Genomic DNA, 24,206 nt, shown 5'->3' with positions numbered 1-24,206 from the left:
CTTGAGCCATCTTTAATGAAAGAGAACAGAATTCCAAAATATGACTCCAATAAGGCTGTCCTAAGCACTGTGTGATGTCCCATCCTCCAGCAAAAAAGGAATGGCTGGACCACATACCCTTCCCAGGGAAGAGTCTTCAACAGCAAAGCACATAAAGCTCAAGAAACGAAAGATTTTTTATAACTGATGACAAAATCCGATCTGTCCCAGTATGAGGCTATTTTTTGGTCCTTTTATCACAATGTAAGTAGTTACACATTTTACTACAGAAATACACATGTATTTGAACAGAGATTGCTGCCCCAGACCATCTGGGGCTGTTATTTAATTTATGGAATACATAGCATATTGCGTTTCTAAAACTTAAAAAAGATTCTAAATCCCCAGACCCATCTGGTTCCAAAGATTTGGAGAAAGGCACTGTGGACCTATATTCTGATAAACCCCAAATTCAGGTACTCTACAGTGCAAGCTGGTCTACATACCTTAGACATCAAGGGAGTCAAGGGTGGGGTGAACTGATTTTTGTATAAATTCAAACACCTAATCAGTAGGCAGCCAGGAACCTCCAAAACCAGGTCGACTATGGCCAAGGTGACTTAGTCCAGACATCTTCCTCATCCCTTGCCCTTGGATTCCTTCTTGCCTGGGCCACATTTAATATCTCCAGGAAGGCCAAGATTCATTATGGCAGGGTTTTGTTGGGTGGGGGGTGGAGTTGGTGGTGGTGTTTGTGCTTTAGTTTCACAGCAGGTATTTTTCCCATCTCAGAGACATACACACATGTGTCTTTGTATATGTGAAAGCATCTACATATATGTCTGTGTGACCAATCAGGTATGTGAATGATTCTAAGCCTAGAAATGAATGCTTCAGAAATATTTTATTATACAGACAAGCCACAATGGTGAGGTAATGGAGACATTTCCCACAGAGGCTCTTCCTTGTACAGAAGCAGAGAAAAGACCTCACCACAGTGGAATAACCCAGGGAAGTTTAAAAAGCACTACTGCCTGGATCTTAGCCCCCTCCCCCAGAAATGCCAATTTAATTGTCTAAAGAACAGTATAAACACACAGCAGTGTCTCTCACTGATTTAAAAAAAAAATCATCTAGAGAATTTAATGGAATATAAATTACCAAACCTCTTCTTTGAAAGTCTGATTCAGTAAATAAAGGTTGAAGTGGATGATTTAAAAAAAAAAAAAAAAAGATCTTCATCACCCTAATTGGATACACTGCCTTGAAGTTTGGAAAAGACAAGGCCACAGGGGCCCTGTGCTGAAAGACCCATTCTGAGGAATATGGTAATTAGATAAAGGAAGGGAAAATAAGCTTCAACCCTTGTGTGAATTCCAATCAGTTAGCAGTATTGATTAGAATTGCTGTCTGAAAAGGACTCTGAGACCAAGTTCTTGCTCAGTGGAGAGATGTGCCATGATCGATTAGCAAGGTCTGCTGCGCATAAAGCAAGAGTGCATAGCGGCACACCTGCCACACATGTGCCATCTCTCTGGAAAGCTTTTGTCATTGCTGCTCCTACAGTTCAAGCCTAAGCGCTAGGGTTCCCAAATGTCGTTAATACTCAGCTGTGGGGAGAAGGCTTCCGCCCAGATCACTAGTAAAGGAGAGAAATCCCAGTTCCCTCCCCTTGCCCCTACAGGCAAGTCTCTCCACGCCTTGGGTTTATCTCTGCTTGGTGAAAAGGTTCTTGAAGGCGTTGTTGTAGTTCTTGTTAAAGGCCGTGTAAATCAGGGGATTGAAGAAAGAGTTGGAGTAGCCAAGCCATAGAAATACGCTTTTCCAGATAGGGGGCAGGCTGCAGGCACAGAGGGGGCTGATGAGCTCCGACAGGAAGAATGGGATCCAGCACAGCACAAACACGCCAATGAGAATGCCCACCATCACGGCCGCCCGCTTCTCCTTCTGCTCCCGCCACGATTCTCCGCTCATCTGAAAGGCCACCATTGGGCGTCGCACTGTGAACACCATCTCAGCCTGGTGAGGTGCCTCCTTCACCTGGGAACAAAGGAAACGTGGAATTAAAAAATAAAACAAGTACCCATCATGGTGCCGTGGAAATGAATCTGACTAGTATCCATGAGGATGGTGGTTGGATCTCTGGCTTCACTCAGTGGGTTAAGGATCCAGCCTTGCTGTGAGCTGAGGTGTAGGTCACAGATGCAGCTCAGATCCTGTGTTACTGTGGCTCTGGGCAGGCCAGCATCTGTAGCTCCAATTCGACCCCTAGCCTGGGAACTTCCATATGCCCCGAGTGCAGCCCTAAAAAAAAAACAAAAAACAAAACAAGACATAACACCGAATGATATAGAGACGTGAGGCTACTCTACCTGAGACAGGCTGGACCTGGGGACCTGGGACTCTTTGCTGCAGTGCTTTCACCTGGATAAATGTCTCCTGCAGCAATAAAATACAAAGAAACTATGTGGGACTAAAAATAACTGTGTGGGTGGGCAGTTGGGGCAAGTTATGGACAAAAAGATACAAAAAGACCAAAAATTCAACTGCCATCTGAAGAGACTGGATTAAAAACAAACAAAAGACAAGGTACCCGGAGCAAAAACTGGGTACTATGCGCCTCCTGTACACAACACTACCAAAGGGCTGGGCAGACCACCTAAACCACCTCTCAGGCCCAGACCCTGGACCCACCCCTACCCTCACCCCATGTAAGGAACCAGCTCACCCCTCCTCAAGGAGCAGCGAGCAAGGGAAACTGTTGCATGTTTTCTCTTCTTCCTGCTACAGCAAGGGCCCCAGTACAGCCTTGCCTGAATTCCTTGTCTGGCCTCTTATTAATTTCTAATAAGGCCAAGAACCCTGGTCATTAGCACAACCTTGGCCAACACCTCCACTTCAGCCTCATTCAAGATGCATTGATACCATAATCCATCAAAAAATATTAGGTGAAAAAGTTCTTGAAACCATAGGTTAAAATAAGTTCTGAAAATTCTTCAGGGAGTGAGAGTTATGGTCTGCACAATGGCAAATAATTGACCTAAAAAGGGAGAGAAGCAGTTAAGTGCAGGTGTCTTGGTGTCAGACCCTGGATTGAGCCCTGCCCCACTGGCTGAGCTGCTTCCCCATTTGTGAAGCTGGATGACCGATTCCCTCCCCCTACCATAAGGCCATCATGGACATCGAATGGGAATGTGTCAGGGTGCCCAGCACAACCCCTGGCACAAGCGCTCACCACTCAGTACTCGTGGAGGGGGTTTGGGGCTGTGACTATGACACCCCTACCCCCAGCAAGTAGAACAGACCTAGGTCTGCCCCTCACAAGTTCTCAGCCGGAGAGGCAGCCTGTAAACATCACCACATCAATAATTGCAAGAAGTTATATAATTACCATGCTAAGTGGATTCACTTTAGGGGATTTTTTCTTTTTTTTTTTTCTTTCTTTTTTTTTTTTTTTTTGCTTTTTAGGGCTCTGTTGGCAGCAAAGGGAGGTTCCCAGGGTAGGGGTTGAATCAGAGCTACAGCTGCCAGCCTATACCACAGCCATAGCAAATAGGGATCCAAGCTGCATCTGCAACCTACCCCACAGCTCGCGGCAACACCAGATCCTTAACCCACTGCACAAAGCCAGGGATCAAACCTGCAACCTCATGGTTCCTAGTCGGATTCATTTCCCCTGCACGACGAGGACGGGAAATCCTAAATTAGGGGGTAATTTTGTAGTGCCAAACCCACAAGAAACAAACTGTAAATGCCTTTGGGGTGATAATTAGCTACCGTTTAAGGAGCCTCTGGCATGTTCCCTATCATCTCTTCCACCCTACCCCCCCCCTTGGTAATTTTATCTCTTGTGTCTCAGCTTAAAGGCTACCAGCCCTCTCAGAGAGTCCCTCTTGTCCCTCTAAACCAAACCACATCCCCCTGTGAGCTGGTACAGTGTTCCCCTCCTTTGCAGCAACATGTGTGATCCTGAGTGTTATATCTGGCGCCCCTGCCTGGTCCAAGCTAAGCAGGACAAGACAGGGCCTTTCTTGCACACCACCTGCCTGGCAGCACCATCTGGAGCCTGGTAGGTGCCCAGGAAACAGCTGCTGAGTTGACGGATCATTTCCACAGCATGGTTCTCATCTGAATGTTTCTTTCTTCCTGGAATGCTGCCAGTCAAGGCCACAGATGCTGGAGAAAACACAGAGGCAAGGAGCTTCCAGGCAAAGATTGTGTCTAATTTCTCTCCCAGACACAACTGGAAGCAGCCATCAGGAGAGCCACCAGACCTCAGGGTACTTCAATGTTACAGAGGGAAGAGTGTAAGTGTCTCCTCTCACCTGGGGCAGGAGGACTGGAGCTAAGAAGGTGGAGGAGGCCCTGAGTGGCCCAACTTGTGCAAACCCAGGACACCTCACTCTCAGTTCTACCTTCAGTTCTCAGTCTCTGTTATTTCCCCCCCACCCCCATCTCTATTTATTTGGAAGAACACAAGTCAGCCTGAAAGAGATCATTGCGATGTGAACAAAGAGTCCTTTCCTTTGTGAGTGTACCCCTGGCACCCTCCTCCTGCCACTCAAAGAGAGAAGGAAGACACAGGTGACTCCATGGGAGAACAACCAGCATTTCCCTCCTCCTCATCCCTCTGCCCCTTGCGAAGGCCTGGCTTGGCAAACACACTCCCGCTGTGAACCAGCCTGCACCCCCTCTTTAATGAACTGTCCCAAGGTCTCCAGTCCTGCCTGAGGCAGGTGGGAGCTGCAGGTCATCTCACCCCTTCAGAAGAGAAAAGACTAATTCCCAGAGGTCCCAATGTGGCTCAACTAGATCAGCATTGTCTCTGCCTAGTTGGGACGTGGGTTCAATCCCCAACACAGCACAGTAGTTTAAGGGATCTGGTATTGCCACAGCTACAGCATAGGTCACAGCTGCAGCTCAGATCTGATCCCTGGCCCAGAAACTCCATATATCCTTGTGAGGACAAAAAGTGTGGGGGGTGGAGACTGACCAATTACCTCACAGCAGACCACCATCAAGTTAGCAAAAGAAATCTGAGAACAAAACATGGCACCCTGAAATCGCCCCTTGAATATTTCATGGTTTATTCTCAGGAGGGAAAAATATTATCAGAGCACAAGAGGAAGTGACAGGTGATTTATTTATTTTCCTCCCACCCAGTTCATTAACGGGCACTTTCCCAGTCATTTCTCTGCTGACCTCTATGACCTCCCAGGCACCTGAGTTTCCCCAAGGGGAATGCAGTTCCAAATCCTTGTTATATTACAGAAGTCAAGACATGGGGTCAGTTCAGTTCAAAGGGATCCTGGGGAAAGAGAAAGAGAAAAGGCAAGTCCACTGATCAAATAGGTGGGGTTTTTTTTGTTTGTTTGTTTTGGTTTTTCTGTTTTGTTTTGTTTTGGCCTAGCAACAGCATGTGGAAGTTCCTGGGCCAAGGATTGAACCCACACCGCAAACAGTAATAATGCCGGATCCAACATTTAGGCCACAAGGGAACACCTAAATAGGTTTAAAACATCCCAGCCTCTGGAGTTCCCATTGTGGTGCAGCAGAAATGAATCCGACTAGGAGCCATGAGGTTGTGGGTTTGATCCCTGGCCTCACTCTGTTGCCATGAGCTGTGGTGTAGGTCACAGACAAGGCTAGGATCTGGTGTGGCTGTGGCTCTAGTGTAGGCCAGAGGCTACAGCTATGATTTGACCCCTAGCTTGGGAACCTCCATATGCTTCGGGTGCAACCCTCAAAAGACAAAAAAAAAATAAAAAAATAAAAAACCTCTGCAGGAGTTCCCGTCGTGGCGCAGTGGTTAACGAATCCGACTAGGAACCATGAGGTTGCGGGTTCGGTCCCTGCCCTTGCTCAGTGGGTTAATGATCCGGCATTGCCGTGAGCTGTGGTGTAGGATGCAGACTCGGCTCGGATCCCGCGTTGCTGTGACTCTGGCGTAGGCCGGTGGCTACAGCTCCGATTCAACCCCTAGCCTGGGAACCTCCACATGCCGCGGGAGTGGCCCAAGAAATAGCAACAACAACAACAACAAAAAAGACAAAAGACAAAAAAAAATAAAAATAAAAAAAAATAAAAACCTCTGCAGAGGGACAGGGAAGACAATGGAATCTTTCCAGAAGCATCCTCAAAGCAAATGAGTCAATCAGCGATAACCCTGGTTTTCCAGGAGACGGGCAAGCTTGGCTTTTGGCTTTGAAATGTATTATCCAATAGAAAATCAAAGGACACGAAGAACAACTCCAGAAAAGCAACTGTATAGCAGATAGCATGCTAAACATTTGTAATGAAGAATTTAATTCATCCTCATGCCAAACCTTCAAGGGATTATCTCCATTTTACAGGTTAGAAAACCCAGAATCTATTATAGGATTATGTTTATGCTTGGGACACTTTTGGTATAGACATCTTTGGCTTCCTGGGACATTTGTAGGGGCTCTGGCAACTGGTTCTGAGGCCACCCCTGAGCTGTTCCATCTTTCCTCCTTGGTCAGATGTCTCCTCAGCCTCTTTGCCCTGACCTTCCTCTGTACACTTGTCTGAAAACTGACCATCAAGGCTTAAAAGGCCTCTACCCAAAATTAGAATCCACTAATCTGAAGGCAAGAATACATCGCTTCTCGGCCTTTTGGCTAAGATCAAGTGAAGGCAAGAATACAGACTGTTGAATGCACACAATCAGAAGAACCTGGCCCTTTATGGTCCTGCAGTAAAAGGATGGGCGCTCTTGACATGCAGAAGTTTGGAGACATCAGGTTCTGCAGCCAAGGCCACACAAGCAGGACAAAGCAGAGCCAAGGTGTCTGCCCAGTCTGGTCCCAGGACAGTATGGTTTCTCCCTGCCACTCTGAGACGTGATCTAAGAAGTGAGTTCACGTAGACATCACCATAGAGTCTGAGAATTTTCTATATGTTTTCTGGCAATGAATCTGCCAGACAATATATGCTCAGACATTTATTAATCACCTACTATGTTTGTAGGGATTACATAATGGAATTTCCCATCAGATCCCAATTTCTTTTTCTTTTTGGCTTTTATTTTTAGGGCAACAATTGTGGCATATGGAAGTTCCCAGGATATGGGTCAATTTGGAGCTGCAGCTGCCAGTCTACAACACAGCCACAGCAACGTGAGATCAGAGTCACATCTGTGACCTACAACACAGCAACACTGGATCCTTAACCCACTGAGCGAGGCCAGGGATAGAACCAGCATCCTCATGGACACCAGTAGGGTTCGTAACCCACTGAGCCACAATAGGAACTTCCCATCAAGTCCCAATTTCAAATATTCTGTACCTGTATTCCCAGAAGCATTCTAATATTGGGCATGGATTCTGAATCATCACTCTGAATACTGTGTCATGATCAACACAGTAGGGCAGGGACTACAGGTGTCAAAACTCCAGCACCTAGTGCAACGTACGGCATAGAATAAAAATTCAATAAACATGCTGAATAAGTAGACATTTGAGAAAGACAACACTCTCCAAATATCTGCACACTTGGCTAGCAAAGGCACTGACAGCCCTTGTTTTGGACTAGCTTGGTTGTTTAGCAAACAGCTTTGGAAGATAGAGATAGTGTTTCCCACTGCAAAAGAAGACAGGTTTGCTTGCAACCCATTATAAAAGCTTCGAGTTTCCTAAGAGCAGAGGGCAAGTTTATTTATTGTCTAATACAGACTTGAGTTCTCTAGTCTGGGAGTTCCCTTACTGAAATAGAGTTTTAACTAAAGAACAACCCCCACCTCCTTGGCTAAGAAGGCAGCTGCAAGCCTTTCCAGCTATGCTCCTCACTATACCACCCTTCTTGTAATAATGTAACAACTGTGTGCCCTATGCCCAAGACAGCGGCCCTGCTAATCATGTACTCAACATTGCTTATCAGTTCTGCTTCTGTAACCTCACTTGCTCAGTTTCTTAGGGAGGAACACTGTCTGTTTGGGGATGGGGGGGAGGTCTGGGAAGCTTACATGGGAAAATCAAGATCTTGTAGTGTATAAAAGTTACTGAGAACAAAGACCTGGTGCTCAGACTCTGGAAGTGACTCCTCTGAGCCGGCACCAGTGCTGAATAAATCTTGCTTTTCCATATCTCCAAGTGCTCCTTCCCCTGCCACGGTTTTTGAGGTTTCCGCAACACTACGATTTGTTTTGCTGTTGTTGCTTCAGGATTTTATTTTGTTTTGTTTTGCATTATTTCTCTTTAGAGAAGGACCTGTGGCATATGGAAGTTCCCAGGCTAGGTGTTGAATCAGAGCTGAGCCAAATCTGAGCCAAATCTGTGACCAGCTGGCAATGCCAGACCCTGAATCTACTGAGTGAGGCCAGGGTTCGAACCCACATCCTCACAGAGACTACACTGGTTCTTAACTCACTGAGCCACAACAGGAACTCCTCCTCTACTGTATGTGATGCCAGTCCAGGGGGCCACTCCTTGTCACTCCTGGGAGGGAAAGGGGGACAGACTCACACGTGAAGCTCATGCTGCCTCGTACCCTAATAAAGAACAGTGGCTCTGATCCAGGAGTCTCATGTCTTCTGCTAGCATCCAGAAAACTGGGGGGCTGACTTGTTGGCTTGCAAGCAGATAAAATCTCAGAGCTTTGTAGTTCCTGACAGTTGCTTAGTGTTTGGCCATGTGGTTCCACACACACCATCTTAGTTATAGGAGCAGCCAGTAAGGAAGGAATGAGGAAACCAAGACTCAGAGAAAGTTAGTGATTACGTAGGATTCCAAGCTGAACCCCCATTTCTACATCTCCAACCATGAAGAACCTCACCTACTTGGTCGGCTTACTGGAGGATTACAGTGACACTGTAGGACCTCAAAAATGTCAGCTTCATGTCCCCTTGTCCTTCCCTCTCCAGCTGTCACAGAAGGCACCCGCGAATATTTGTAAACCTCTAATGTCATCAGATAAACACCCTAACAAGAAATAGAATCAGAAAGCAGAAAGAAGGAAGGTTTCTAATCACTTGCAGAACCAACCAGCTTTCATTGAGACCACACTGTTCAGGCCTCCACCGTGGTGAGGCTCCTCACAATGCTGGTAGGGGGAGACCACGCTAATTCTAATGACTAATCAAGTCTGGCAGCATCTGAGAGAGGGCAGAGGTCACGGAGAGGCTTCCCATTCTGATTGGAGGTAATTTGGATTATAACTGAAATCCCCCATTTCTTGTTTTTATTTTTATTGTTTTGCATTTTAGGGCTGCATCCTCGGCATATGGAAATTCCCAGGCTAGGAGTCAAATCAGAGCTGCAGCTGCCAGTCTACACCACAGCCACAGTAACGCAGGATCTGAGTCACATTTGCCACCTACGCCACAGCTCACTGCAACACCAGATCCCCGACCCACTGAGCAAGGCCAGGAATCGAACCCACATCCTCATGGATATTATTCGGGTTCATTACCACTGAGCCACAATAACTCCTGAATCCCCCATTTCTAACCAGAGCTTAGCAGGTCAGAACTTAAAATACCTTGTCTCCATTCTCTCTGCCCAAGGTGAACTGAGATAACCAAGCTCCAGGTTGCCTTTCTCAAAGACACAAAAAAGACAACTAACCAGAATAGTCCCTCCACATAAACAGGAGCTGTCTAGCTTGTCTGTCAAACTAGCACAGGAAATCTTCTCGGCTTCTTCTCTTGTGCAAAAGAAACCAGAAAATAAATTAAGGATGTTTTCTTGTTAAAAAAAAAAATGCAGGGCACTGCTGGACTTGAAAAAAAAATATAACTTTCCCTTGAGTGTCATAACATACACAGCAGAGTATATAGCTTTACTAAGCTCTTGGGTATGATCATAACCTAAGGTACAGTTATTATCATTCCTATATTTCAAAACTATGGATTTTTGTTGGGGGGAGGGGTTAGTCACCCTGGAATGCCTAAGGACCTGTGGAGTTAATGCTGAGAAGGGAAAATTACAATCAAGTGTATTAATTCAAGTTCTACCACATTTGTTTCTGCTCTAATATCATCTGATCTAGTCATCCCCCTTTATGAGTCAATGCCAGTGGAAGGTCCTCTGTTGAGGCTTGACTTCTTACTCTGAGGTCCCTAGACTCCCAGGCCAGAGTCTTGGCACAGCGGGAGGGTGTAATGGCGGGGGGGCGGAGGTTGGGTGCTTCTTGCACACATTTTGTCCAGCCTCAGTGTCCTGACATGCTCTCCTAAGGGGCCCTGGCTTAACTCATGACTGCTGTCCTGTCTCAAAGAGACCTTGTTCCTACTGCACTGTGGGTTCCAGCCCTCAGGAGAGCCAGTGGGAGGAAAGGCTGGGCATCACTCTTCAGCACCTACATGCCCTTCTGGGATGCAAGTCCAAAACATTCTTTAATTTTTAAGGAATTCTGTGACCTCCAGAATAACCATGTAGTATGAATCTCATCTTTCACTGAGAAGCTCAATCTTCTCCAAGATCTACATGGATTTAAGAAGTGGCTTGTTGGAGGAGTTCTGTGAGTTAAGAACCCAGTATTGTCATTGCTGTGGTGCAGGTTCAATCCCTGGCCCCAGAAGTTCCCAATGCTGCAGGTACAGCACCCCCCCCCCAAAGTGGCTTGTTGCAAGACCATTGATGAAAATGCATAATCTCTGCACCATGTCTGTCTACATCCCCTTCCTTTTCTCCTGCCCTTTCCCCCTCCTCCCCAACAATCCAATCAGAGAAAAGATAAATGGGAGTAGATGTAAAAAGGTAGACTTAACATAATGATGTAAGAAAACAAGGGAAAAAAATTATAGAGACGGGAAAATCAAAGATATTTCCAAAAGCATAGAGAAAATGCTCCTTCATCCACTCAAGTAGTTCTGGAAACCCTCAATTAGGTGCCAGTCTTAAAAGGATCAAGCCATTAGCCAGATGTATTGTTATCAGTGATACAATTTGATTGATAAAATTTACTTTTCTTAAAAAAACCTTGCAGTCGGGCGCAAGAATGTGTTTGAGTCATACTTCTTTCACTAGACAGAATCAGAACAAGGGTGGTGATTTTGTACTACCGTCTTCACATATCTGAGCTCTGACTGAACATGGCAAGTGTCCCACATGGCATTCCGGTCACAAGCCTACCAGCTCCCTAGTCTTAGGGTTGGAAGAGATGACAACTAAAAAATGGATAAGTGACAAAACCATCAAGGGATCTGTACAGATTCCAGTTGTTTAGGGCTTATATACTGTATGCTTACAGCACAAAAGCTAATGTTGATGTAGAGGACTGGCTTGGAGAGCCAAATCTCTTATGACATAATATTAACTAAAATTCATATCCAAGTCGTTGTAAACCCTACAGCTCAATACTATACACTTATCTTGCTCTTTACAGGTTACAAAGAGCTTTCCCTACACACTGGCAGTCTTCCAGGACCACTGCACACTGGACAGACTTCTAGCAGTGCATCTATAAGACTTCACTGCATTTACAATTCTGTAATTGTGGTATACTAAAAGTAATCCCTCGAAAGCTAAGACCACTTCTATGAAACTGCAGAGGCTACCACATTGCCTGAGGAACAGGTGAACACAAGTCAGTCAAGGAATCCTGAACATCATCTGCGTGTCCTTTCATTGATGGTTTTAAAAATACATCCACAGGTTTGCTGACATGTCTCCTAAAGAGGGAAGCTAATTGCCCTTCCCTTGAGTGTGAGTTGGAGTTTGTGACTCACTTCTAATGAATAGAATGTAAGGGAAGTGATGGAACAGAACTTCTGAGACCAGATCATAGAAGGCATTGTAGTTTCCTCCTTGCTTCACTCTCTCAGTTTAGGGAAGCCAGCTGCCATGTTGTGATGACACTCAAGCAGCCCTGTGCAGATCTCCTGCTACCAGCCCTGTGAGCCAGGCACAGCTATAGCTATAAGAGACCTGGGACCAGAGCCACCCTGCTAAGCCATTCCCAATGCTTAACCCATGGAAACTTTGAATTCGTATTGTTTGTTGTTTTAAGGGACTAAGGTTAGGGGTAATTGTTAAGAAATAACTAATCCACCGATAATGGTAACAAAAGTAAGAGGAATAAAATAATAATTCATTTTTCTTTTTACGACAGCACCTGCAGCATACAGAGGTCCCCAGGCCAGGGGTCAAATTGGAGCTGCAGCATGGGAACATCAGATCTAAGCCTCATCTGCATCCTACAGTGCAGCTTGAGGCAATGCCAGATCCTTAACCTACTGAGCAAGGTCAGGGATTGAACCTGCATCCTCACAGAGACAATGTCTTGTCTTTAACCCACTCAGCCACAATGGGAACATCCAATTATTTATGTTTAGAATATTATAAGAATTTCAAAAAGTAATAATGACAACAAGACAACAGCTATAATCTAGGGTTTATTATTTTAGTTCTTCCATATACACTATTTCATCTACTCTGCACAAGAATATTAGGAAGCAGATGGCAAAATTTCCATTTTACCTACAGGGAACAGCAGATGGAGATGAACGCATTTGGCTAACATGCTAATAAGTGGCACAAAAAGAATTAAAATCCAGGCCTCCTTGTTCCCAAACCCCATGCTCTTAGCCCCTGTGCACCCTACCTCCCAACATGTGTTTCTGGCTTGAGTGAGTGAGTGAAGAGTCTCGAAGCCTGCATTAGGACATTCAAGAGCCCCAGGCATCCTTGCCTCTGTGGGCTCTTCCTCCATTGAAAAAAATTACAAGTTGTATTTTATGACCATATTATTATAAAGACTGATATAATCAAGGCTGGGCTCATTATTACATATCCATTACTCTTATATTCATTTTCTTCCTCTAGAAGACATGAAAATTAAACCATTTTCATGGGCCCCTAAAAATACAGTGGCTCTGGGTGGTGTAGCCACTGTGCCTAGTGAATAAACAGGCCCAGGGATCAACTTTAGTCCAGCAATCAGACCACTAAAAAGATCAAAATGTTTGATGTTGCATTTAAAAAGGCAAACAAATGATCTCTGTTGACTTTGCTTTTTTCTTCTTCTAAGGAATAAAGGACACAGAGCCATAGGAAAAAATCATATCCCAGGGGGGTGTTTTGGGGCACCAGAACATAGTGTAGGAGTGGTGCTCCATCTATGAGATTGAAAAAAAGGATAGAGGTGGGAATTAGCCCTGTCTCCTGAGAAAAGCTAGTGCCTCTATGTTCAACTCTGTTCAGCCCTCCTGGAAAGGAGTTCATGGGCATAGTCTTGAGATCCTGCTCCCTGTGGATGAAAAAAACCATATCAATAAACAGAGGATGTTGAGGCCATCAAGCCATCATCCAGTGCACTGTGCTCCCTGAGGGGATTCAGGATGAAGAAAAGCAGGATACTGGCCCTAGATAGCTGAGATGCACATCAAAGGAATTATTTCATTGAGCCCAGGCTCTTACATCTTCCCATATATAGAAAAGCCCTAAATTCACTAACTTGAGAGATAAAGTTTTCTTTCTTTTAATATATATATATATATGTATAAAATAAACTTTTTTGAGGAGGAAAAACATGTGGAAGTTCCCAGGCCAGGGATTGAACCCACACCAAAGCAGCGAGCTGAATTGCTGCAGTGACAAGGCCGAATCCTTAATCAGCTTTGCCACAAGAGACCTCCTGGTTTTCTTTAATTAGCAGTAAACTTTTGATGTTCTGACCACCTGGCTTTTGTTGCAAAACGCTTACACAGACTGGCTCCTCCCTCACTTCTTTGGTGCAGTCTCAGAGCTAACTGAGACTCTCTCTCCTGGGCTTAAGTCCTCAAGAAGTCCGTCGAATAAAGCATGATTCTCAACTTTTAGGTTGTGATTTTCTTTTTTTAGTTGACATTCCCATGACCCACTTCGACTGTGAAATGATTGCCACACCCCTATGAAGGTCCAGATGCTTGTGAGATGCTTGTGATAGTGCTCAGAAGATAAGTCCTTGGAGAGAGCACAGCACAATGAAAAAGGGATGAAAAGAAAGGTAACGTTTGGATCCAGGACAAACTTCAGCTTCTCTACCTGTGTGGTGGTGGATTATCTCACTTTATGATACCTGAGTTTTATCAACTATAAAATGAGAGCTGTGTGGCAAAAACAAATAGCCACAGGCTCCCTATGTTTTCACAGCCAGTGTCTGGCCAAAGAACTATGAACAGAAGGGACACTTCATGATAAGGCAGGTAAAAGCTGCTGTATCTCCAGGTCTTGCTTCCACTTTCACAGCAACCTCAGAAGCCACACGTTCAAGACAGCACATAGCTAAAAGACAACGGCCCAGATCTATGAGCTATTGCCTGGAAGAGAGCTGGGCACGGGGACCACCAGGCCCACAGTGAACTCTGAGTGAGAGGGAGATAAACCATTAGACTGGAAGGCTATATTACAGCATGTCTTAGCTTATCCTGACCCACAGAAACAGTATTGCCAATTTGTCTACATCATGAGGATTAAACAGAGGATGACAATAATAGTGCCTGCAAGAGGAAACTCAATCAGCATTTCTTTCCTTCTCTACTTTCAAAAATGGAGGCACTGTTGCAGATAACTTATACAATTTTAGTGTTGGGACCTAGCCACAGAATCTGGGAAAAGATGAAGGATGTGCACAGCCACACAGAGGACTTCTCTGCCTTCCCAAGTGCTTCCAGCACCCACAGAAAGCAGTACAGACACCTTATAGGACCTAAATTCAACTCAACCCATTTCCCCTGGAGTGCAGATAAAAGCAGGTGGGGGAAAGCACAGAGAGAAGCCACATTATTTAAAAGTTCTTTTCTTTTTTCTTTTTATGGCTGTGCCTGTAACATAATGGAAGTTCCCAGGCTAGGGGCCAAATCTGGGCGGTAGCTGAGGCATAAACCACAGCCACAGTGACACTGGAACTGAGCCACGTCTTCGAACTGTGCCTCAGCTTGCAGCAACATTGGATCCTTAACCCACTGAGTGAGGCCAGGGATGGAACCTACATTCTCATTGGAGACTATGTTGGATTCTTAACCTGCTGAGCTACAACAGGAACTCCTATTTAAAATTTCTATTTGGGTGTTCTGTGGTCAGGAAGCAGCACTGCTGACTCAGCAACACTATCCAGGAGCTTGCTGGAGCCTAAAGAAGCAGGTTGTTCTCAAACCCCATCTCATCTACATCTCAGCATCATATGATTCAAGACTTTCAGTCATGCCTTAGACCAATACTGTGTATTAGAGAAAAGAACTTGCAGCCCAAAGCGCAGAAGGCGCTTGCCCCAGGACACACTGCCACCTGGGGCTAAATCACCACACTGCCCTCTGCCTCTCAAGAGGCATTTCTCCCACCAGTGGGCACCTTGATTGACCAGGTGCCCATCCAGGCACATCCACTTTGTGTCACCTGCCTGAATGGGGTTTGTCAAAAATGAACACTGAACTCGGGCTTGGCAAGCCTTGTTGGCATCTATCTCACTAAGATTTCTCTTGGATTGATAGAGGGTTTTGGTTTTTTTTGTTTTGTTTTGTTTTTTGTCTTTTTAGGGCCACAACTGGGCATGTGGATGTTACCAGGCTAGGGTTGAATCAAAGCTGTAGCTTCCAGCCTACGCCACAGCAGCAATGCCAGATCCAAGCAGCATCTGGGACCTATACTACAGATCACGGCAACACTGGATCCTTAACCCATTGAACAAAGCCAGGGATCGAAACTGCATCCTCATGGATACTAGTCTGTTACCACTAAGCCACAATGGGAACTCCTGAGAGAGCTATTAAAAGTCAGTCCTATCTCGGCAATGAAATAGAAAAGCTATAATCACCCCAGGCACTTCCAAGGTTCTTTTCAAAGTACATCATTAATTCCCAATAAAGCTCTGGCCTAGGGATCCTTTCCAATTATAGACTTGACATTCCTATTTTATCCCACAAAATTCCTCTGCCTTTAAATGAAGGGAAGGGGAGCCCTGCTTTTTAAAACACATATTTGAATAAATAAGTATCTTGAGTTAACTTTTAAAATTCGACAAAACTAATAACAAAAAACTTAACCTCTTTATTTCCCCCCTTATGTCCCCTTTCCCTGGTCCACATATTGTATTAGGAAAGGGGCAATAAGTCCTGCTATTTTCAGGGAATAGTGTTAGGGAATATAGTCTCTGGACAGCAGAGAAGGGGCTAGGGTGCAGTGGAGAAAAAAAAAGGGGGGGGCAAAAGGGCACAGGACCCTGAAGTTGAGCTTGGTCTAGTCGGGACTACGAAATGGGCCGCTTGAGGACTCCCCAGACACAACCGCTCCAGGGAAAAAGCAGCAGAGGTCGGAGCAGCGCAGACGTTATCCTCCCCGCTCCAGAGCCACGTTGCTTCTGTCACCTCCTTCCATTCCGCGGTGCGGCAGTGCCCGGCACCAGTTCCAGCCCGAGTGTGAGGGTGCTGAAACCCCTTCCCGCGCGCACATCAGGGTCCCAGGTGGCAAGCACTTGGGGTGCGCTCCAGGCACCAGTGATGGGCCCCTCCGTGTGCGGTTCAGGAGAGCAGATGGCGAGCTCCCCGTGCGCTCCGGGTACGTCAGTGGCCAACCTTGTAGCGCGTGCGCCAAGTGTGCAAGCTCTCACCGCCAGCTTTGGCCAAGATTCCTCCTCCCGCTCCAAGACCCTCTTCAAGGCCCCTTCCGCAGCCCGCCCCTTACCTGGCCGGTGGCGGGCAATGGCAGCACAGCCCTGCGGCGACGACCGAAGCGAAACTTGGCTGCCTTGTATATCTTCCAGTAGACAAATAGCACCACACCGAGCGGGAGGTAGAAAGCGCCGCAGGTGGAGAAGACGGCGTAGGAGGGTTCCTGGCTCACCTGGCAGCGCTGGAGCCGAGCGTCGTACGCCTCGCCCCAGCCAAAGAGGAGCGGAGCGAGGGCGATGAGCGCGGAGAGCGCCCAGGTGAGCGTGATCATGAGCACCGAGGCTCGGCGGCGGGTGCGCAGCGTGTACTGCAGGTGGCGTTTGATGGTCAAATAGCGGTCCAGGGCTATGGCCGCCACGTTCCAGATGCTTGCGGTGCAGCACAGTACGTCGAAGCAGATCCACACTTGGCACAGGTTCCGGCCCAGCCGCCAACGCCGCCCGGCTGACAGCTCGTTTACTAGGCTGAGGGGCATCACTAGTGCTGCCACTAGTATGTCAGACACAGCCGTCGAGGCCACCAAATTATGAGGCACACGGTGGAAGGCGCGGACGCGCAGGATGGTGACTAGAACCAGTAGGTTCCACAGGAAAGTGGCTGCGATCAGCAGCACCAGCAGCGTCACTACCAGCGTGGTGAAGACGGAGAAGGGTGACTCTCGGCCCAGCAGGGCGGCGCCGCCTGGGATAGATCTGAGAACCCCGCCGGTGCTTGGGCTGCTGCTGCAGGCCTCGGGTCCCAGGAGAAAGGCGATGCCGGTGGCGGCCACGGAGAGGTTAGCTGCCTCCATGGCGCGCGGCGCTGGGGATCCCGGCACCCCCGCGAGGACGCACGCGCGCCAGGGGCTCTGCGTGGACCCGGAGGGTGGGGGCATGGGAGGGGGTAAGGTGTGCCTGGGGGAGGACAGAGACGGTACCAGTTCGTCCTATTCTGGCACCTTCTGGGGCTGCAGCCCTCCTTTGGCGCTTCTGCTTGGAGCCTTCGTGGACCTTTTTTTTTTTTTTTTTTTTCCGGTGGAGGAGAAGAAGAGTGGGACCCCTCTGGAGTCCAGCTCTGCTGGACGAGCCAGTCCCCCTCTTGCCTTTCCTCACTGTTCCTGGCGCAACCGGCTGTTATAGGACTGAGAATCCGAGAGCGCGGCGAGTGTCCGCGCGAAGGAGCTGCTGAGGAGTTCCTCCCCACCCCGACCCCGGCGGCCCCCTACTGGAGCCAGGCCTTCAGGCTGTCCCCTGAGTCTCCTTGCCCCTGCCCTGCAGAGACAACCCTAACCCCGGAGTCCCTCAGAAAAGGTTCACCATTGTCTAGGAACTCGGAGCTGCCACTTTCGCGGATCCTTCCCAGACAGAGAGGTTATGGTTTCCTCGATCTCCGTCCTAAGAATAGGTGAACTAGGAAACTCAGGTATTGGGGTCCATTAAAACAGGAAGCTTCTCAACCTGGCTTCTGCCTGCCTGCCGCTTCACTAGCAACACTTCTGCTGGGAGAGGGCTTCATTGCTGCCTTGAGAAGTTCCCTCTCTGGCTCTATGCAGAAAGAACGCGGCTTCTAAGCAGTTAGGAGGGAGTGTTCACAATCTCCTCGCCATCTCTAACCCTTTCCATCACTTCCCCACTAGCATTCCCACCCCGCCCTCCCTTTGCAGTTGTTAAAGTTCCTGACTATAGTATATGTCTTCCAGTTTTTCATATCCACCATAAGGATGGGGTTATTTTTTGTTGGCCCCTGGCCAAAAGTAGAAACCAAAGAGAAGTGAAATCTCCCTAACCCATGGCAGGGCCCCTGTTTTCAATCTCTTACACTTTAAGAAATAGTTCACAATCAGTTGAATCAACATAAAGCTGCATTATTTCTGATCCTGGGAGTGGAATAGAAACATAACACAGAGGCCAAACTGCCCCTTTTCTTGTCAGGGCAGCTTGCCTGGCTGTCATCCACTGCCTTTTAACACTCTGGGAACAGCCTGAGGGTGAGCATGGTGCCCAGAAGAGGCTCTTTCGCTAATGGCACCCTAGACAGAAGCAGGTGGAGGGGTTTCTTCCCTGGTCCTCTGAGCATCCCAGCCCTGGCATCTGGGGCAATCCTGGGGGATCTGCACCCCACTTGAAGGACAACAAGAATATCCTCCTTACTCTCTCTTCCTCATCCATTCACACAGCAGGCACTTTTCAATGTTCTGCATCCTGTAGGAGACTATTTTGCTTACACACAGAGACTCTATAGCACACTCATGGGGCATAAGGAGCAACATGTAGAGTCAAAATAAAAATACTTGGGGAGAAGTTCCCATTGTGGAGCAGCAGAGATGAATCTGACTAGTATCCATGAGGATGCGGGTTTGATACCTGGCCTCGCTCAGTGGGTTGAGGATCTCACTGCTATCAGCTGTGGTGTAGGTCACAGACGAAGCTCAGATCCCGCATTGCTGTGGCTGTGGCATAGGGCAGCCGCTGCAGCTCCAATTCAGTCCCGAGCCTGGGAACGTCCATATTCCGAGGGTGCGGCCCTAAAAACCAAAAAAAAAAAAAAAAAAACCCACAAAAAACAAAGGACAACAACGAAACCTTGGACTTTCAGGCATACATGTCAAATGGTTGATAAAAATATTAGAAATGGTACAGTGGGCTGTTCAGGGTTCACAGGGATGGAGGAAGCTCTGGTCAGAGAATCCCTTAGGCTTTACCGAACTGTGGGGAAAGCATTTCGATACTGGACTAATGGACGAGGTGAATGGAGGGCGGAACCTGGCAGGAACGTAAGTGTGGGGACCAAGCTGTTAGGAGACAGACAAGCAGGGTGTAAATGAAAGGAGCAGATTCTGCACGTCAGCTTGGAAAATCTGGATTTGGGACAATTTTGAGAAAATTGACAAAGACCATCCTTTAGAAAGGTGACTAAGCCTTTGGAATATTTGCTCAAGAATTTTCTCCTTGAACATGAGCAAAGAAAATAAAAAATGTAAAAGCATTCATCTTGCCCCAGTCAAATGCAGGACATGCTTTTATTTTTCCCGTCTCTGCTTCTATCCGCATATATTTTTCATGCCTAAAATCAATTTTTTATTTTGCAGATTTCTCCTACCTTTCTATGTTGCTGTATACTCTCCTGTTAAGCTTTTTATATGGTTTCATGTATTAGGTGAGACTTTGAGCAGCTTAAGCTTTCTGAGACTCAGCTTCCTCATTTTATGTTTTTTTTTGTTGTTGTTGTTATATGTCTTATTTATTTATTTATTTATTGTCTTTTTAGGGCCACACCTGTGGAATATGAAGGTTCCCAGGCTAGGGGTCAAATCAGAGCTGTAGTTGCCGGCCTACACCACAGCCACAGCAAGTCAGAATCCGAGCTTTGTCTTCAACCTACGCCACAGCTCACAGAAATGCTGGATCCTTAACCCACCCACTGAGGAAGGCCAGGGATCCAACCTGCATCCTCATGGATTGTAGTCGGGTTCATTAACCACTGAGCCATGATGGGAACTCTGACTAATATATTTTAAAAGGAAATGGTTGTTTTCTTCCAACCACTCAGCCATGACAGGAACTCCCAGTTTCCTCATTTTAAAAAATAAGGATAATTAGAGCTGTCAGAAGATGAATTATAAAACTATAGATTTGTAGTTGACTAAGGGTTCAATATTTGTTTTTGTTTGTTTTATTTTTATTATTTATTTTTAATTTTTTATATTATTCAATGAATTTATTACATTTATAGTTGTTCAATGATCATTACAACCCAGTTTTATAGCATTTCCATCCCAAACCCCCAGTGCATCCCCCCACCCCCCCACCTGTCTCCTTTGGAAACCATAAGTTTTTCAAAGTCTGTGAGTCAGTATCTGTCTGGCATTGAAGTTCATTGTATCCTTTTTTCAGATTCCACATGTAAGTGATGGCATTTAATGTTGGTGTCTCATTGTATGGCTGACTTCACTTAGCATGATAACTTCTAGGTCCTTCCATGTTGCTAAAAATGCTGGTATTTCATTCCTTTTAATGGCTAATATTCCATTGTGTATATGTACCACATCTTCTTTATCCACTCCTCTGTCGATGGACATTTATGTTGTTTCTATGTCTTGGCTATTGCAAATAGTGCTGCAGTGAACATTGGAGTACATGTGTCTTTTCGAGTCATGGTTTCTCTGGATAGATGCCCAGTCAATTGTTTTTAACTTTTGGTTCAAAGCTTAGATTCCATTCGCTTGTGATCTTTTGATGCAAGTTGTGTTTTTACAGTTTTAATCTCTCCAATATATGTAACCAGAAAACACATTCACATATTTTATTTCATTTGATCTTATCCACCAGCTTGTTAGGCATCTCTCCTATTTGCAGATGAAGGAACATCAACAGGTTTGTCTCCTGGTGATTGATGGCAGGGGCTCAGGTCTTCTGACCTCCATCCCCTATTTGTCCATGGCACCAAGTGGCTCTCCCTACACTGAACTGAGGGTTCAGACCATTATTTTCTTTGACTCTTTTATAAACATTGTTTTATATAGAATTCTGTCATTTTAGGAGTTCCCACTGTGGTGCAACAGGATTGGCGTCATCTTGGGAGCACTGGGCCGAAGATTCAATCCCAGCCCAGCACGGTGGGTTAAGAATCTGGCACTGCTGCAGCTGTCGTAGGCCCTTTCTGTAACCCCCATGGGACTTGGGCAATGTGGGAAGCAGCATATTTGAACATGGAGTTCTGGCTACAGCTTTGGCCCAGAGGAGTAAAATCCTCTGTCCCTAGATTCCTCTGGCCCTGATCCCGGGAGTTTCCTATCTTCTGGCAGCATCTATGAAACAGTTACAGTGGTGCTTCTGAGCTTGCAAGTAGGCTAAGCTCCCAGATCCTGCATAGTACCTGCCAGGCTTTTGGTTTATCAATTTTTAAATTACAATTAGCATAATTATTTTCCCCCTCTGAGATTATTTCCTTGATACATTTACTCCCAAGTCTAATAACTGAGTTGAAACATAGCAACAGTGATTGTTCTTTTTATGTATTTTCAAATTGTACCTTAGAGAGATTTAGTGGATTCTGTTTACCCTGGCTTTGGGGAAATGAGAGACTTACGGCCTTACCAAAATCAATTTTTTTATCATTAGAAAAAATGTTTAATTAGTGCATAATGATACATTTTAATTTGTTTTAATTTGCATTTCTTCAACCGCCAAAAAAACCTTCTTTTCCACAGTGATTTATCTATATATCCTTGTGTAGAAATCGTTCATCCTCTTTTAACTATCTTACACAGGAATTGAGGTATTAACCTTAGACTACTCATTAATTTCAGTGTAACTCGAGAGCAGATTTTCATCCAGGTTGTTGTCACATACTTTTTTTTCTCTGTCATTCCTCCCTATGCATGTATAATTCTATTCCCTTTTATTGAATAATTTTTTCTTTTACATAGTAGGACTCAGTGATCTTGTCTCCATCAATGTTCTTCATTTGCTTTGTAATCGTAAGTTGCATTCCTGCCCTTTCTTTCTTCCTTTTCCTTCCTTCTTCTTTCCTTCCTTTTTTTTTGGGGGGGGGGGGTGATTACTAATTCAATCTCCTTACTTGGTTTTTTGTTTGTTTGTTTGCTTTATGGGGCTGCACCCACCTGTATCATATGAAGGTTCCCAGACTAGGGGACTAATAGGAGCTACAGCTGCCAGCCTACACCACAGCCACAGCAATGCCAGATCCAAGCTTTGTGACCCATACCACGGCCTACGGCAATGCCAAAAATCCTTAACTATTGAGCGAGGCCAGGGATCAAAACTGCAACCTCATGGTTCCTAGCCGGATTCATTTCTGCTGCGCCACAAAGGGAACTCTCTCTCTTTCTTTCTTTCTCTCTTTATATTATTTAGTCTTTTTTATTTCTTCGGAGTGCGGGGGATGTAGGGATGGACGGTCTGTCGTGGCTGGAGGGAGGGGAGGGAGGGATGGAGGTAGGGAGGGAGTCGAGAGGAGAGCGGTACGCGTAAGGGCGTTAGTGGCGAGAGAGAGAGAGAGTGAGGGCTTTTCTTTCTCTATATACTTCTCTATATTCCTTTCTTTATGTCTATTTCTTTATCATGATTGTAGTTCATTTTCTTTCTTGTTTTTATGTTGGTTTTCTTCTTTTTCTTTCTTTTCTTTCTTTCTTCTTTCTTTCTTTCTTTCTTTCTTTCTTTCTTTCTTTCTTTCTTTCTTTTCTTTCTTTCTTTCCTTTATCTGCAGCATATGGAAGTTCCCAGGCTAGGGGCTGAATCTGAGCTTCAGATCTGCAGGCCTGCACCACAGCCACAGCAACACTGGATCTGAGTCTTATCTGCAAACTATGGGGCAACTTGCAGCAACATCGGATCCTTAACCCACTGATTGAGACCAGGGATTGAACTCATATGTTCACAAACACTATGACAGGTTCTTAACCCACTGAACCACAACAAAAACTCTCTGTCCTTTATTTCTCTTACTAAAGTTTATGGAGACATTTGGGAATTTAACTCTTCGATTCCTCTGGAATCTGATGATGGGACTTCCCAATCCCCAGGTGCTGTGAAATCCTGAGCATCGAAGTGCAGCCCTAACTATTGCGGGAGAGATGTGGAGGTGATACCGAGGCAGGAGAGATGTCCTGACCCCGATGACCTTTCCTCCAGAAGAAAACAAAGGTATCTGGTCTTGCTGGGGAGAGGAATCACCTCCGATGAGAAGGAGCAGAGAGGGAGGCAGCCTTTGACCTGGACATTAAATGAAGGAGATGGGGGAAGAGGAGGGGTGCAGCATAGCCAGAGGGAGGAAAGGGGTGAGGAAAGGCTTGGAGACAAAAGAAGAACAACAACAAAATGAAGGGAAGGCAATAGCAGAGAAGGATCAGGAAGCACCAGTGCCTGACTGAACTACAGTTCATTCCCTTCTGTTTTGTCAGGTTTTGCTTTTAAAGAAAACAGAAGTAGAACGTTTCTATCAGCTTTAGCCAGCTGTCCTGCTATTTCTGTTCAGTGTTTCCATGTTATCTCCCGAGATTACCTGTTTCTGTTGTTATCAAAAAGCTTTTGTCCTTTGATGTTATTGCCCGTGTATTCTTCCAGTGGACTTTTAATATCATTTTATGAGGCTCTTTTCCTATTCAGGTCTCAGACCAAGTGTGAGTGTCACTTCCTTTGGGAAGCTGGTCCTGCCCCAACCCTCCCAACCCTTGGCCTCTGTCCCCCACAACCCCCCCACCTCTGCCCCCAACCTCCCTGAGCCCAGTCCCCTGGACAGGACATGTTTCTGCATTTCCAGTAGATGGCAGTAGGGTTCTTGAACATATGGCTGAGCCCCTCCCGACACTTCCTGGCATCTGCACAGTGCCTGGCCTGGTTCAGAGAATACATGCATGCATGTATTCATGAATGAATGAATAAGTGAATAAGCAAGTGAATGAATGAATGGAGAAAGCTATGAAGAGGGGCAAGAACCAGATCACCGAAGGTGAAGGTGGAGAGTAGTTGAGGGTGTGGAAAGATATCAGGGATGATATCTGGTTGTAGAAGGTGAGGGAAGGGATCTGTTAAACATGAAGCCAAGCAGAAGAAACAGCAAAAGAATCGACTATATTTCAATTTAAAAAACGAATAAAGGCATTCTAACCATTTTACTATTA

At 46.0% G+C, this 24,206-nt stretch overlaps 1 protein-coding gene across 1 annotated transcript; it reads right to left on the bottom strand.

The window, feature by feature from the left end:
- Window positions 1–864: 864 nt before the first annotated feature.
- HTR5A (5-hydroxytryptamine receptor 5A) lies at window positions 865–17,739 on the bottom strand. Its single transcript, XM_047770398.1, has 2 exons — window positions 16,599–17,739; window positions 865–2,019 (listed from the first exon to the last, which is right to left on the bottom strand). Exons 1-2 carry the CDS (start codon window positions 17,457–17,459, stop codon window positions 1,687–1,689), a joined length of 1,194 nt encoding a protein of 397 aa, XP_047626354.1. The 5' UTR covers window positions 17,460–17,739; the 3' UTR covers window positions 865–1,686.
- Between the last annotated feature and the right edge of the window lie 6,467 nt (window positions 17,740–24,206).

This window comes from Phacochoerus africanus, chromosome 3 (assembly GCF_016906955.1).
Source record: "Phacochoerus africanus isolate WHEZ1 chromosome 3, ROS_Pafr_v1, whole genome shotgun sequence".
Lineage (NCBI taxonomy): Eukaryota > Metazoa > Chordata > Mammalia > Artiodactyla > Suidae > Phacochoerus > Phacochoerus africanus.
This window is presented reverse-complemented; position numbering and strand designations above follow the sequence as displayed.